The sequence below is a fragment of the Apium graveolens genome, chromosome 4 (genome assembly GCF_009905375.1).
Source record: "Apium graveolens cultivar Ventura chromosome 4, ASM990537v1, whole genome shotgun sequence".
Classification (NCBI taxonomy): domain Eukaryota; kingdom Viridiplantae; phylum Streptophyta; class Magnoliopsida; order Apiales; family Apiaceae; genus Apium; species Apium graveolens.
In genome coordinates this window covers 5,582,575-5,599,645 of record NC_133650.1, presented here as the reverse complement: position 1 = coordinate 5,599,645, position 17,071 = coordinate 5,582,575, and the positions used below count along the sequence as shown (strand labels likewise).

The following is a 17,071-nucleotide window of genomic DNA, read 5'->3' as shown; positions in this document are numbered from 1 at the left end:
TGGGAAGGAGAAGACATGGCTGGGGTATGTTGTTAGGAATGAATATGGAGAATTTTTGCGTGCAAGGTGTAAAGCTGTAAAAGAAAGAAGACAACCAAGGGAAGCGGAGGCGATGTGTTTGAAAGAGGCATTGTCATGGGTGAAGGAGTGGAGAGTGAATAAATGCATTTTTGAAACAAATGCAAAGCTTCTAGTGGATGTTATACATGGTGCAAAGGGGAAATCATTTTTTGATACTATTGTTAGTGACTGTATCGAGGTATTGAAACACTTTGATGAAGTGTTAGTTGGTTTTGTGCATCGATCTGCGAATAATGTTGCCCATTTGTTAGTTAGGGCTTCTTGTTCTATGACAGATCATCGGGAATGAGTTGATACACCACCTGATATGATCAAATGTAATATTATTTCAGAAATGTTTTAATGCAAGTGCTATTTTTCAAAAAAAAAAGTACAATCATTATGTGAAAATAAAGTAGTAATATTTTATTTGTGATAACAAAAATTATAGAAAAATTTAAAGATTGCAAAATAAAAGGATGATAATTGAGGAAATTGTATTGCATTTGGGCTTAGGCGATGAGCCCAAAACTTTAAAGTTAGATTCGGGACGGGCTGCTAATACCTAGGACTCTAAATTGGGCTTCATGAGATCCGATTGAGCGTCCGTAACTAACGATGCTGCTCCTGATGGTCTGACTTGCTTTACAAGAAGGGTGTTCAAAAATACAATAACAAACTTTACAATTCTTTAGCAATTATATTTTACATTTTCTGGTGATCAACATTTTCTCACGGTATGTAAGATATGCTACTTTGTACCATTTTTATATTTATTTATTTATACTTGTAGTTTCAATTAGTAATCGCCTGTTTTTTAATTTAACCTGCTGCAGTTATTTGTACAAGAGGATTAAATTCAACATGTTTCTCACCAGGTGAGTTTGATTACTGCCCCTTCAATTAATCTAGGGTTTTGCTGTATTTATGTATACACATTGGGTATTATTTGTAATAATTTGATCTAGTTTTCGGGTTTTTATTTAAAGGACTGAGTACGATAGAGGTGTTAATACCTTCTCTCCAGAAGGTAGATTGTTCCAGGTTGAATATGCCATTGAGGCCATCAAGGTACTCGTAACACTCCACGTAATTAGTAATTAGTAGTCTCGTATCGCTTAGTACTTATTTTATTATAGGAACAGGAACTCGTGCTTAGCTATTAGCTGTTACTCTAGAAGTAGTAGTTGGTTATGTTAAAGTATGTCTGAGTGTCCATTGTGGGTTTGATTTTAACAGTTAGGTTCAACTGCTATCGGTTTAAAGACCAAGGAAGGCGTTGTTCTTGCTGTTGAAAAACGTATTACATCCCCACTTTTGGTATTTGTCTTCTTCCCTGGCCCCTCTTTAGTTTTATCATTCACCGTCCATCCCAATTACACTGTTCTTAACTCGGAAACTTTAAATTTTCTCAAAAGAGATTGGTTGCTCTAATTTCCTTATTGAAAATCTCTTTCAGGAGCCAAGTAGTGTCGAAAAAATCATGGAAATTGATGAGCACATAGGTTGTGCAATGAGTGGATTAATTGCTGATGCCCGCACACTTGTGGAACACGCGCGAGTTGAAACTCAGGTATTTATCTTGTTATTGTTTTGCATTATATGTTCTGTATATGTGATACTTAAACAGGTTAGTTGCTTAATATCCAATTTCATTATGTTAGAATCATAGATTCTCGTATGGTGAGCCAATGACTGTTGAGTCCACTACTCAAGCACTTTGTGATCTGGCTTTGCGGTTTGGTGAAGGCGAGGAAGAATCAATGGTTAGTTGGTAGCTCTTCAATTTATTTTTAAGTCACTGACTATCATATTCCTCTTCAATTTTTATTCTTTAGAAGCTATTCTCTAGCAGCTATAAGGCTCCTTGCAGCTCACTAAAACGTGTTCAGAACCTATAGATGCTTGATCAACAGTTTTTTGTCAAAATGTTCACATGTAATATAATCTGTTTATTAAGCTGAGCCAGTCTATAGGTTTTGAAGTCAGTAAGCTTTCCTATTCCTAGGGTACTTGGTCTTAAATTAAGGTGCCTGGACACATTTTAAAAGTTTATGTTTCTGTTAAATATATGATCCTATCGGGGCCTTCCTCTAACACCTTAAGGTTTTAGATGAGCTGGTTACTCAACATGGTATCAGAGCTTAGGCTAGCGGGAGAACTAAGGTTCGATTCCCGGCCACCCCCAACATTCTCACAATTTAATGTGGACACTAAAAGACAATTAATGTCCCAAAGATGGGCGCCGGTGTTCCACTCTTCGACCCATAAATGGGCTTTCGAGTGAGGGGAGTGTTAAATATATGATCCTATTGGGGCCTTCCTCTAACACCTTAAGGTTTTAGATGAGCTGGTTACTCAACATGGTATCAGAGCTTAGGCTGGCGGGAGAACTAAGGTTTGATTCCCAGCCACCCCCAATATTCTCACAATTTAATGTGGACACTAAAGGCAATTAATACCCCAAAGATGGGTGCCGGTGTTCCACTCTTCGACCCATAAATGGGCTTTCGAGTGAGGGGGAGTTTTAAATATATGATCCTATTGGGGACTTCCTTTAACACCTTAAGGTTTTAGATGAGCTGGTTACTTAACAGTTTCTTCATTCTTGCACAAAATATAAGGATACAAAGTTTTGTTTATAGAGTTAAGTCTTCTTTTTCAAAATTACAATTTTATTTTCTGTCTGCCTGTGCGGACTAACCCTCTTCCAAATGCGGGGCAATGACTATGCAAGGATTATTTCGAAAGCTGCATTACTAGTCGCTAGAGTTTTAGGTGTTCTATATCAGTTTTATATGCATGTTAGGTGCTGGTAAATTAGTAATTGTGTAGTTCAAGTGTTGAGTCATGTAATCATTTGGATCGATTACACATGTTCAAATTACAAATCAAATTTTGAAGCTGGTTTCATGTTTAACCTAGGAAGCACCGACACCGATACGGCGACACGGGACACGGGGATACGTCAATTATCGAAGTGTCCTGGATATGGGACACGGCAAAAAAAGTAATAAAAAAATAAAATATATAGGATTTGTATATGTCAAATATTGAACAACTTCATTCATAATAATAATAGAGTTTCCTTCATAATATTCATTCATAATATTGATAAACTAGTGGAAGATCTATTCTACTTTTACATTCAAATGATCATCTATAAAACAACAGCAGCTATACGTGTTATATATATATAGATAGATGTATGTATATATTTGATTGTATAAAGATAGGGTTCTGTGTTCAGATGAAAGATGAAGAGAGGGTTATAAAAGAGAGACACAAAATTAGGGTTAATATAAGATGGGTTGGGCTTTTAAAAAAAGATTTTGGGCTTCTTAAAGATGATTTTGGGCTTTTTTATGGGCTGAGTCGGTGGGCCGTGTCGGTCGTGTGTCGGTCGCCTTTTTCTGTCGACAGGCCATGTGGCGTGTCGGACACGTATTCAGCTGTGTCGGGCGCGTGTCGCCGTGTCGGACGCCGACACGGGTAAGGCGCCCTTTTTGAAGTGTCCGTGCTTCTTAGTGTTTAACCAAGGATCACAAACAGAATTTTGGAGACTAGTACTATTTTTTCTATAAATATTGGTACAAGGTAAAAACAAAGTACATAGTTTAACACCCCAAACCGAGGTTAACCTGAAATGCTGTGCTAGTTTAAAAATAAGCTAATCTCACAACTACTTTTCAAAATTTAAAATAAACAGCGATTGTACAACATCACAAGTAGGTACGTTATAACCTAAAAGTTACACATTATGTAAACTCAACAAAAATACTACACATTTAACTGTTCCTTGGCTTTCTGTGTTCACACATCTATCTCTATCAGTTAACACGTGATTCTATACTTTATACATTCTGATCACTTGAAATATGATATCAAAAAGAAAATATGCATACGTACTTATATAGGCAAGCAAAAAATGAGGACAAAATGCAGTATTTTATTTTTAAAAAACACACTCTAGCAACACGAGTCACTCTTTTTTGTTTCCCCATTAATAATAGATTCGTGAATCTCCCATTTAACACTCATTTTCGCCACGACCAACTCTATTGTGTGTGGGAGGAGGTGCAAGGACGGAGGCGGGGGTGGTCGGCAGGTGCGGCCACCACCCCAAACTCGGGTATAATCATAAAATTAGTATAAAAATTTATGAAAAAAATACATATTTATATATTTAATAGTAAAAAAAAATTATTTTCAATTTTCGCCCTCTCAAAAATGTATAAATTTTATGAATTTAGTACTAATATTAATGATATTTACAATAGTTATGAATTTAAATACACGAATTTAAGTATATTTTGTACATTAAAATTGTTAAAAATAATATTTATTAATTTATATAATAAATAATAAATTAAAAATATATATTAGTTACCCCGAAAAAAATTTCGCCACCCCATACTCCATTTCCCGGCTCCGTCCCCGTCCCCGTCCCTGAGGAGGTGGACCGCAAGCTCCATAGTGACGGTGAAGTAAACGCAACTGGACGAACCTGGACACTTTGTGTAGTACTTGGTTACACTTTTAACAATATTCGAAAAGTTTGGGAGGGATGGCGGGAGATACTAATAAATTTCTAGTGGAAGCCTCAAGTAGGAAATATGAAAGACCAGACAAATTCATGTAGTAGTACAAGGTAAGTGGGATTATTTTAATAAATCGCCTCCAACACTTCACCACCGTCCCTTCTTGGCGATGATCAATTACGACTTCTCATATAAATAACCCAAGATGTTACTGGAAATTGCTTCCAGTTCCTCCCAGTGGTAAATTGGTTGGCGCTAGTTTGACCATTGGAAGTTGGAACCACGACAACGCGTCTCCCTCGAAAGCCAGCATAGTCGCTTCTATCTCTATTTATTCAGTTGATAGTTGTCGGCTGTCGAAGCGTGGTAATTCAAAAAAATCTTAATTCTAGATCTCCGCCTAGTTTCTCTTCACGTACCTTTATTACTACCACCATGTGTGTGACCGCTACGGATGGGCGTCGGGTCAATTCGGGGCCGGGTAGTAGTCTATCCCCGTCCCCGGCCCGAGAATTCAAACCTAATCCCCGTCCCCGGCCCATTCTCCGTCGAGGACTATATATCATTCCCCGCCCCCATCTCAAACGGGGAACGGGGATCTCCGAGGGTAATCGGGGATATTTTATTTAAACCAAAATTTCTATTAAATAATTTTTTTCATGCAAGATGTAGAAAAAATAGAAAAAACTAAAATATTATACTGCAAATTTTAGTAATTTTGTCTTTTGATACATGAAATATTTATGTAAAATCAAAGTGCATTTGTAGTATATCACTCTGACCTTATACTTTGAAAAATATAGTATCTAAAAATATTTCTAACATAGAAAATACAAATTATCCCTATCACTTACATATTTTTTGAAGATAAATAAGAATATATAAAATATTGTAGAGCGGGAAAAAATCGGGCCGAGACATAAAAAACCATCCCCGACCCGTTCCCTGATTTTTTAGGGAAATCGTCCCCATACCCCGGCCCGTCCCCGCAAAAGTTCTCGAATCCCCGCCACTTTCGGGGCGGGATCGATCGGGCCGGAGTCAATGCCCATCCCTAGTAACCGCAAGTCCTCGTTCCAGAGCACCTCAACCAGACATGCCTTCTCCATTTTGTCTTGCTCTATGCCCTGCTTGAGATGGACCATTTAAAACAACCGACCTTTGTTGAAGAATTGGATTTACATTTGGGAAGCATTAACCTTATCATTGCCTGTAACCTAAGTTGCTACTTGCTAATCACGAATTCGAGCCAGTTCTTCCACGTTTCTTCTTGGTGCTCGTTCTTACACTTTTCTGAACTTCCATGACTTGGAGGAGTCTTGACATGGCTTGTTCAACCATTGCCATACTGATTTTCTATGGATTATCATAAACAGAATTAAAAAGCTCAATCAATTACCAAACGCTAGTTACGCTAGGAAAGAATGGAAAGTAGGTTTGGTGTTCTTCACTCTTCATGGGGTGACCCTCCTCCACAAGAAATAAAATTCATACATGTCGCACGACTATTCCTGTTCACCCTAATAGCTTGTATTCCACTAGCCCCCTTTCTCTCCAAGCTACCTGTAAACTTTCTAACAAACTTCACTTCAATTTCCCTTTTTAACCCTCGGCTTGTTTTCAATTATATAGGAGCAACTTGGGGGAGTTGCATTTGTAACATATTCTTGCTTCTCAACATTGCAATGGCGATACTTTTGCTTCGAAAAATTTGCAAGTACGCCTATTTGTTGTAATTGAAGATAATAATATCATTTTTGAGCCTTTTCCTTTAGATGTCTCAGTAATCCGTGTGGACTCTAGTCTACGAGTTCTTTCATCTTTAACACTATGTAATATTTTTTTGCAAGTATATCAAGTAAAATTATGGCTTCTGAGCTTCTTGCTTCTTTTAGGTAACACCTTAGCAGCAAGCTGAGCTTATAGATTAACTTTTGTTTGCAAATGATTGTTTCATGTATCCATTCAGTGTTAAAATTATAATTACACGAGAGTTTCTATGAAGGTGGTTCCCAATTGCTATTAATGTGTATTTCGTGTTGAAAAATTTCAGTTTGCATTTTTATACATGGCATGTACTAGATTTCTATGCTTGCAGTGATGTGCATAATACTGTGTTCATCTTTTCTTTTTTTTTTTTGCCAAGTAATGTTTTTTTTTTTGCCTCCACAGTCTCGACCATTTGGGGTGTCCTTACTAATTGCTGGCCATGATGAGAATGGTCCCAGTTTGTAAGTATCCTTTAATTCATTTTTGGTTTCGTGAGAAGTAGATTCTTCTTTTCTGCTGATTGCGATTAGCTACATATAATTAGTTAATTATGATAAATCTCTCCTGAATGCCTCTTTCTTTTGATTTTTTCACTTCGCTTATGATGCTAGTAATATCTAGAGTGCAAGAAGTTAAGAAGCCATGTAACCTAAACATATCTGTCTGGGCATGTGTTGTACTGTGTATTCACTAATGATATTTATTTTGCGAAGAGTTTTTTTATGTTTAAGACAAACCTGCATCCTCTATGTCTGTAGTTTATAAATTTCATTTTCTGTAATTGCATATTTATTCATACCTTTTTTGGCCTTGTGTATGCGGGACTGTCTTTATCTCCATCGTGCAGTAATTGATATTTTTCTCATGGAGGTGTTTGGGGGGTTGCCCGGTTCATGGTTAATGATAATTAGTTCTTTTAATTTTATATATTCCTTATCCTTGCAGTTCCCGAGACGAGTATTTTCGATATTTCAATATCTGGTCAATTCACAAGACAAGTTTGTTATGTGCAGGTATTATACAGATCCTTCTGGCACATTCTGGCAGTGTAACGGTAAAGCCATTGGTTCTGGTTCTGAAGGTGCAGACAGCTCTCTGCAGGAGCAATATAACAAGGTATATTGTTTTCATACAGGGTTGAATTTTTTTGTTTTAACCATTTTAAGAAATTTTCTAAAATCAAAGTGGTACTGGTTTTGCGCAACAGAAGGGATAAGGATGCAATTTGCATGATAATGATATATTCTGATAACATTCTATAACATTTTGTGACTGTTGGTTATATCTTTTTTATCATATCTTTTAACTGCAGGATTTAACACTCAAAGAAGCTGAAACAATTGCCCTTTCGATTCTGAAGCAAGTAATGGAAGAAAAAGTAAGATACTATTTTTTATATGGAATTTTTAAGTAATGTTAGTTCCTGAAAGCTGCTAGTCTGCAACTGCCCTTCTAACCAATCTTTACAACCGAGATTCAAATGTTGGTCAAATTTGTCAACTTTGTAATGCCTAATATAGCACGTGCATTATTTGTTGAGAAATGTTCGATGTGATCAACCAGGCTTAGAGGTCTAAATAGTTATTCCTAAGAGATCAAGGAGATCGTTTATGTCTGCTAAGAATTTGGCATTTTAGTGCCTCTACTACTTCTCTGATCTAATATTGTTTTATGATATTAGGTAACCCCCAATAACGTGGATATTGCAAAGGTAGCTCCATCTTACCATTTGTACACCCCTGCTGAGGTGGAGGCCGTCATCAGTCGCTTATGATATTATATTCCAGAAGTTATGTTATGGTTCATCTGAGACAGTTCGTAATAGTTCTCTGTCACTCTATTGCAATTCTCATTTCGATATAGACTGTCAATCATGTACTTATTGCTATTGTGGAACAAGCCTAGGTTTCTTAAACAGATTGTAGGATATTTATATCTATTGGTCTGTTGGAGACTTGAACTTTAGTAGGAGATTTGTATTGGTCTTGATTGAGTTCAACTGATTCTGGGTTTTATACTGCGCAACTGAGATTTATGGTTTTATGTTTAAGTGTGCAACTGTTAGATTTTTTTATGCTATTTCAGCTGTGAAGCTCGATGAACCCCTTTATATATGACCACTAATTATATAATTCTTGCATACGGATTTTCCGATTTGGTTGCGGGCCGTGTATGAATTTGAAAAAATCCACCTAATCATTAAAAGATATACGGTATTTTTAATGTGTGCCCAGGGGCATATAATACGCACTAAATTTTATGAGTTTTGTACATTTTTATTGGTGGAATTGTTGGGGTCCATTCATATTTATGATTAGAGGATCAATCAAAATGAACCAAACTATGAGTTGGTGAATGGGAGTTGGTGCTTATTGTGTGTCTTTGGACACACATTAGAAAATCCGAAAGATATATTGATATATATGATTAATTTAACTGTACTTTATAAGCAAAAATTAACTTAGCTGTATACAGACCAGCATAATTTAAATTTATTTCAAACAGTCAAATACTCGCGCTTTTTTTTTTGCAGTTTTTGCCAGATAAATGCCACATTCCTAAGTGTTCATCACACCACACGAGCTTTTACTATTTAAACTGAAACAGTTGACATTACCATTTTTTTTTTTTTGACTAATTTTGGCTTATAGCCTTACAAATGAGTATTTGTTCTCAACAATTCTCGGGGTGAGTCAGGATCGAACCCAGGATCTGGGACGACAGAGGATAAACCCTTTACCACTTGAGCTATCCAACCGTGCTCGACATTACCAAATTTTTATTTCCACATGCCTGGGCTACATTTATATTTTTGAAGTGTCACAATAACACAAGCTTTTACTATTTAGGGGGTGTTTGGTTGAATTTGCCCAAGAATCGAAATCTTAAACCCAAGTCATAGTATTTGGATTAGTAATTTAGTGGTAATTTAGTGGTGGCGAATCAGAATCTCATTCCTTTTTGGTGTATAAATCAAACCAACCATAATTCTAGAATTCCCATTTTATTCTCTTACCCATTAACCCCCATTCCCTATATTCCCATTCCCGATTCCCATTCCCACAATGCATCCAAACCCCCCCCCCCCCTAATTTGAAAACATCCAAATTTCAAATGCCGAATGCCTATTCTATTTCTATAGTTTTACAATTTTACCTGTTGAAAATAGAAACGAGAAGAGGCAAGAATTTCTATACAAAAATGAAGCTACTTTGCACCTGCAACTTTGAGATCAACCAAAAATCACATAAAATTCGTTCTTTCCAGCATACTAATTATGTATATGCTTGCTCGCTTGCTCCAAATGATTCAGATAATCATACATAATTAAACTTCCTCTATCAAGTAGTAAACATGAGACAAAGAGATGGACTGACATTGTCTAGAATTCTACACCAGAACTTAGAAGTTAGCCACTCCATATATCTCATATTGTTATATGGTATAAGAACTGATAAAAACAAAAGAAACGTTTCCAAGAATAATATACTTGGACAGTGATATTTTATTCGGGGAAGGGAACAAAAAGCCTCCGGGAAGGATAGTCTTTTAGTCACGGAACTCATTCATAAATTCTTTATGAAATTCAGTCAACCGATCAACAATAGCTGGAATCTTGTCCTCGGGAGGCAATATTGTGCATCTAATATGCCAAGTCCCAGGAAACTATTACAAAACATGACAAAAAGGAAGAGTATTAGATACAAACAGGCAACACAACTTATATACACTAATATTATAGAAACACGTTTGGTATAGAGCCAAGTGATAAAAAAAATGTTGACATGGCAATGGTAGCTTCTAATTTTTCCATAATGTTGCACTGATGCCTAATAACTGCTAGTTGTATAAGTTATAGCATAAATATCCTAGTAGCACGACCAATACTCGTAAATTTAACTTTTTGCGTCTGTGTGTGTGGGAAAGATCACATAGAGTTGAAGTTTTAGTGAAGACATCAATAAAACTCACCTGGCAGAACCCGGATCCAGGAACAACAACAATGCCAGTGGCATTCAGGAGGCGACGAGCATAAAATGCATCTGGTGCTGTTTTTACAGTTTCTGCGGCCTTTATTGCTTTCTCAGGCAGGTGAAGGCGTGGGAAAAGATACATCGCACCTTCCGCTTTGTTGCATGTAATGCCTTCTAAACCATTGAATGCATCCTCTAGTGTCTATCACAGGTAAACAAAAATAATTAAAAAAAGTTGTACGACTCTTATATTATCTGTGCAAATCCAAGATTGCAAAAACTATAGTATAGGGAATCTTTTCACCAGCACAATATTTTGTCTCAGTGTACAAAGTGTCAAAGGCTTGAAACATGTGAAAGTTTGCAGATGGAATGTATATGTGAACCCTTTAGTTACTAATGATGACGAATCACACACAAACATTATGCCAAAGCAGCTTAATACTATTTTTTCCTGAATTGTTATTTATTAGCTGATACACAGGCCATTGTATCTTACTATATCCAGGACGAATTGCAGGTGGAGACTCTGCTTAATCGCTAGTCAAAGTTATAAACCTTGGTCTACTTGGTTTACAAATTTGCAAACAGGTTAATGTCAAAGTAGTTTGCCAAATAGTCAAAGAAAACACTAGAATAGTCTTTTCTATATTTTTTCTGTTAAAGATAACAGTTGACTTGGGTCTTAACAAATAAGCCATCATGGATCTAGTTCTAGACTTCTGACCATTGCCTTAAAAAAAAATTAAACATAAACATGTACTAGTTGCATGTTTATAAAAGTGATATATAAACTTCTTGGTTTGAACTGACCTTAGCACGTCTAGCCAAGGATGAAAGTATTCCGTCTTTCTCCGCAGTATAGGACTCATATGACTCATCTCCAACCTGCATGCATTAATAAGTTTGATTGGAAACTACTTCTAATGATCAATGCTTCACACTAACTCATGCTAATTTTGAAGTTAGGAATGGAAGGGTTCTGAAGTCCAGGAATAACCTTGGGAGGGCTCATGACAAGACTTGCAAGAATTTGCCCCGATATATTGGAACAGAGATTCACAGATGCCACCTTGTAGATTTGTTCCCTTATCTCAGGACTAAATCCAGTCACTTCCATGTAACCGCCTCTTTTCCCACACTCTCCATGATACCCTAGAGACAATGACATTAAATAATTTTCAGTTTATTCATCTCTAAACTTGGTGAGTTGGTGTTAATCATATTTATGAGCCTGTGTGTGCCTCGATTATACAATCCAACTGACATACCTTTAGAGACGGATTGGAAAGATACTAACGGGATATCCTTCTCGCCATATCCCATGGATCGGGACACTTTCTTGAAGGAGTGAAACTTCTTTTCAGGAACATAAACATTTTCTTGGTATACCTAGATTATTAGGATTATCAATCATACTATCCAGGACAACAAATACAAAATCTTACAGAAAATATCGAAAGTGAACTTTCTTGACAGAAGGCAAAGCAGATGACCAAATATCTTTCAAAGCAATAAATAGCAAAAGTTTTCCAGTACACACCTCGTCAGCCAGAAGTACCAGACCTTCTGCCTTGCAGAACTCCACAATATCTCTTTGGTTTTCCTCGGCAAGTACCTAAAATATGTTTAAATGGCACAACATTAATAATACATCATCCTGTAGCAAGAGGGTCAAAAACATCATCAACGCAATATCTGTTTTGTGAGATCTGTGTGTTTCCTTTTACCAAAAGAATAGTGAGTCTCACCTGCCCTGTTGGGTTCCCTGGATTTATGACAACCAAAGCTTTGACAGTAACTCCCTTGGACCTTGCATCTTCTAACTGCCTTTTAAGTTCAGAAATCTCCAATCCCCATCCTGTTGCTTCATCAAGATAATAAGGAACCTGAAAAAACAGTACAAAGTCAGAGTAGTTGAAATCAGATATCCTTAATGCTTGGGCAAGCATGTCACAAATGCTTTTAAATAGTAAATCAAACTCCTAAAAATATTGTATAGATTAGATATAACAAGGAAAAGAACATACCAGAGTGCCACCGTGGAGGGCTATTGAAGCAGAGTACAAGGGGTACTGGGGAATTGGACAGAGGATTCCATCATTCTTTGATGATATTAATAATTGCATCATCATATGAACCTAATTAAAAAGGAAGAAGCTATTAGCTATGTCTTGACTTGCGTCATCATTAGAATTGTTTAGAACATCCAAAAGTCAGAAAGAACAGTGTTAAACCAAAATTACCGCTGGACTTGCACCATCTGTCAGGAAAAGATCATTTGGATCTGCAGGAAAACCGTCACGAGCTTCAATCCCAGCAGCAATTGTATCACGCAACCCCTTAATACCCTGTAGCATAGAACAAGAATAAAGTTCAAATATTAAAAGTTCGCATAATAAAAGACGTTAATAGTTATTTAGGAATACATGATTGCCTACTTAATCAATTTATTCATCTACAAAAAATCGAGTGTACTACCTGGCTATGACTATATGCACCAGTGGCTCTTCCAGGAATTTGATCAAGTATCTGCCAAGCTCTTTCAATGGAATCAGCGCTGCAATCAGTTATCAGGGAAAGTCAAGGTCAATAAATAGGTTTCATCGATTCTCAACAGTTTTCATGATGTAGAGATTTCTTCTTTCAGCTTATCGTCCAATTTTACCCTTCTCTTTAATGTCTATGCCATAAGTTGCTCATCATAATAGAAAGGTGTTTGAGCGTGATACTGATAGGTGACACATTGGAATTGGGATTTCAGATGTTAACAATATCCTTATACTAGTTACCTTCTTTAAATTATATGTTAGATTCCCCCAGAATGATCAGTGGTTATTAAATCTTAGAACATATAATAGACCTAGGAATCTATATGTTGCTTTAAAACAGGATAAAAATAGTCGAATATCTAAAAGCAGTTTACATAAACTTGATTATTTACACAACGGGGAATCAATCAAAACAACAGTTACACACCTGAACAAACCTTGCGTTTCACTCTTGTCCAAGATGGCAGGATGATCGCATAGTGCTAGAACCTGAAGAGGAATTGGCAAAATCAGGTGATGAACAACTTATTAACAAAAAAGTGTGTATAAAATTAAAGCGAGCAAGGAGGACAAGTAAACCTCTCGGAAGAAGGTAATAGGCTGCTGATTAAGAGACTGAGGATTTCCGATATTGCAGTAAAGTATCTGACGATCCAACAGCAGGAGGAGGTAAATAATTAGTTTCCGCAAATAAAATTGCAAGTCTGAGTAAAGTAGAAAGAAGAAATAGGCAAAAACCTCATCAAAAGGGTGGGAACCGGGCTTATCAACCAGCTCTTGCTGTAATTTCTGAGGAAAAATAAAAATCGAATAACGAAACATAATTAAAGACGAAGAAAACCAGCGGAAACATGATTAAACGGTAAGCAGGAAGAGTAGGTACCTGAGCGAGATTAACAATCTCACCACGGACAGCGTATTCACATTCAATGACCTAAATTAATTGATTTAAAAAAGAGGGACAAACAAATCAATGGAGAAAAAAACAAAGTAAAATAAGTTGAAGAAAGAGGGACATACCTTGGGATTGATGAAATCGAGAGTGATGGAGTGAGAAGGCATGACGGTGTTAAGAGAATGAACGGCGGGAGGAATAGATGTGAAGAAACGAGAGAGAAGAGGCGTTGAAATAAAACTAGAACAACAAGTGGTGTGGTGGTCTATAAAGCAGCAGCTGGTGTTGATGAATCTGCCGCTGGTTTTGTTGGAAGAAAGAAAAGAGGTTCTCTTGGCAGCTGAATTGGCTAATTTGTTGGCTACAAATCTCCGCATCGTGCTACTTCCACGTTTCCCAGCATCCACTTTATATGCCCCCCCACTGTTACCTTTTTTCAACCTCCTGCCTAATCTCCAAGTTACATCCCATTTTTTCATATGCCTTCACTATTTATTTTATACAATAATTATCGGGCGAGCGAGAATGTAACTTACGATAAATTCTTGATTCTTTGTAATTATTGAGAATAAATAATTAGTTTATTAAAATAAAAAATATAAATCTATCTATTGATACAAAAAATAATCTATGAAAAATTTACCATGTTATTTATTTTATCAAATTAGGTTTTTCTTAAATATATACACGGTTGGTATTTCTTATTCGGGAGAAAGAAATAACTTATTTATCAAAACAGTACATATTTACGTACAAGAATCATGTCCGGAGGTCGTTTACAAGGGACATGTCTCTGTATACAGTTTTGAACAAAATTAAACCCAAATTGAAAAATTAAATCGAACTATGTTAATTCATTTGGGTTCGATCCTAATTTTCAGACTCCTGGTTTATTTTAACGTACTGAATAGATCGAATTAAAATCGGTTTGATCTGGTTTGATCCCGACCAAATAGCTGAATACATCACATTATAAATATTATAATTTTTATATTTTATACATTTTACATATAAATTTAAAATTATTATAATAATTTTTATGGTATAATTGTATTTAAAAACTTATAACTCTTTATATCACATTATTTAATGATATATTAGATTTTATAAATTTTGTTTTATTTTTTAATATAAACTTTTTTTGGAAAAAAATCAATTCGTTCGGTTTAAAATCGAACCATAACGAATTATTTCGGTTCGATTTTATTCAAATTATAACAAAGTTTCGATTCAAGGGAAAAATTTATTTTAGTTTTAGGTCTATTTGGCATGTCCACTTTTGAATTGAACCGATCAAATGCTCAATTCTACATGTATAAAAACAAGATGGCATGTTTGTGAATTTTGGATAAGTTTTTAATATTTATAAATATCTTATCTTACCTTATCTTATATGTATATAAAGTAAAATCGCACAGTATATAATGTGATAGTCTATAAAATCGTCTTTTATATCTACTATTTTCGTATGTATCCAAGTTTTATCATACTCCTATATTAACAAATTCATGTTTTTTAGATGCATGTACCTTAATTAGTTGTCTATTTAATACAAGGGAGTCTATGAAATTAGCAATCTATATCTGCTACTTTCGTAGGCATCTAAGTGTTATCACACGCGTGTACTAACAAACTCATGTTTTTTGGATCCATATATCTTAATTAGTTGTCAATTTAATACAAGTCATATCAAGATGTAAAATTTAATTGTTTCATTTGAATCCTCTGAACTTCCCTGATTTAGTTACGGTATATTTTATATATATATATATATATATATAATGTATTACACCAAATTACAAATCCTATAATTTTATATTTTATACATTTTACATAAATATTTAAAATTATAATCACAATTTTTATTTTATAATTGTATTTACAAACTATTATAACTCTATATATCAGAGTACTTAATGATATATTAGATTTTATATACTTCGGTTTATTTTTTAACATGGTTTATTTTTTGAAAAAAAAACGATTCGTTCGGTTTAAAATCGAACCAGCCCCAGTCATTTTGGTTCGACCCGGTTCAATTTATAACAAAATTTATGTCCAAGATTTTGATTTTAGGTTTATTTGGTCGGTCCGATTTTGTACTGAACCGATCAAATGCTAAATTCTACATGTATAAATACAAAACGCATGTTTGTGAATTTTGGATAAGTTTCTAATATTTATAAATATCTTATCTTATCTTATCCTTATCTATATAAAGTAAAATCTCACGTGTATGACGTGGCAGTCTATAGAATCATCTATTTATATAATTTGCTACTTCCGTAAGCATCCAAATTTGATCACACTCACATATTAACAAACTCATATCTTTTGGATGCATGTACCTTAATTAGTTGTCTATTTAATACAAAGCCAGTCTACGGAATCAGCTATCTATATTTGTTACTTTTGTAAGCATCCAAGTTTTATCATACTCATATACCAACAAACTCTTGTCTTTTTGATGCATATACCTTCATTTGTTGCCTAATTTATACAAGGCATATCAACATGTAAAATTTAGTCATTTCATTTAAATCTTCTAAACATCCATGTTTTAGTTACGACAAAAATTATATATTTTATATTAAGTCATGTGAAACTGGCATAAGATAGAGATTTTTTCATAAATACCCAAGTTGCAGAAAATCTTTGCAAAAATACGGATCAACCTCATATGCAACCACGTATGCAACCGTTACAACCTCCTATGCAATCCGCGTCCGTTTCTGCAAATATTTTCATAAAAGTTGGTATTTTTGGTAAAAATAAATTATCGTAGTTAACCCGCAGCCACTACCATTTGGGTGTGCACGGGGTAAATCCCACGGGCTCACGCCGAAGCCTGTAAATCACGTGAATCAAGGTAAACCGCATTTAAACTCATAAGATATTAGAATTGTGTTTGTATATATCTCCTTACATTACATTTTTATTATTACCTTTGTGATCTTCGATTGTAATACCCCAACTTTTTATACAACAACTATACTTAGATATCAAACTTTATTCATACTTAAAACAAGTCTCACATAAGCAAACAAGATTCCGAAATCCAACTCAGAAATAGTATCATATAGCTGAAATAAAGACAAATACAGAGAGACGCAACTCTAAGATAAGACACTATCACTAAAATATTATTACAATAAGCTCAAGCCAAATGCATTTCCTTGTCCATCCCAGAAGTTTAGCACCTGAAAATTTGTAAGTCATGAGCCAAACAACCCAGTAAGAAAATAATTCGACACTAGTGGACCAAGGAGTTCATAATTT

General features: G+C 35.2%; 2 protein-coding genes across 2 annotated transcripts; one reads left to right on the top strand and one right to left on the bottom strand.

Annotated features, from left to right (window-relative positions):
- Positions 1 to 665: 665 nt before the first annotated feature.
- LOC141717583 (proteasome subunit alpha type-5) lies at positions 666 to 8,421 on the top strand. Its single transcript, XM_074519723.1, has 10 exons — positions 666 to 797; positions 897 to 938; positions 1,050 to 1,131; positions 1,300 to 1,380; positions 1,520 to 1,633; positions 1,725 to 1,826; positions 6,774 to 6,832; positions 7,385 to 7,487; positions 7,684 to 7,749; positions 8,053 to 8,421. The coding sequence occupies exons 2-10, from the start codon at positions 925 to 927 to the stop codon at positions 8,143 to 8,145; spliced, it is 714 nt and encodes a 237-aa protein (XP_074375824.1). The 5' UTR covers positions 666 to 797; positions 897 to 924; the 3' UTR covers positions 8,146 to 8,421.
- A 1,182-nt stretch (positions 8,422 to 9,603) lies between these two features.
- On the bottom strand, positions 9,604 to 14,250 carry LOC141717582 (alanine aminotransferase 2-like). The gene is made up of 15 exons (XM_074519722.1): positions 13,918 to 14,250; positions 13,781 to 13,831; positions 13,636 to 13,686; positions 13,477 to 13,542; positions 13,325 to 13,386; positions 12,827 to 12,905; positions 12,592 to 12,696; positions 12,376 to 12,486; positions 12,097 to 12,234; positions 11,889 to 11,963; positions 11,617 to 11,737; positions 11,346 to 11,500; positions 11,159 to 11,233; positions 10,344 to 10,547; positions 9,604 to 10,037 (listed from the first exon to the last, which is right to left on the bottom strand). The coding sequence occupies exons 1-15, from the start codon at positions 14,167 to 14,169 to the stop codon at positions 9,921 to 9,923; spliced, it is 1,662 nt and encodes a 553-aa protein (XP_074375823.1). The 5' UTR covers positions 14,170 to 14,250; the 3' UTR covers positions 9,604 to 9,920.
- Positions 14,251 to 17,071: the final 2,821 nt, after the last annotated feature.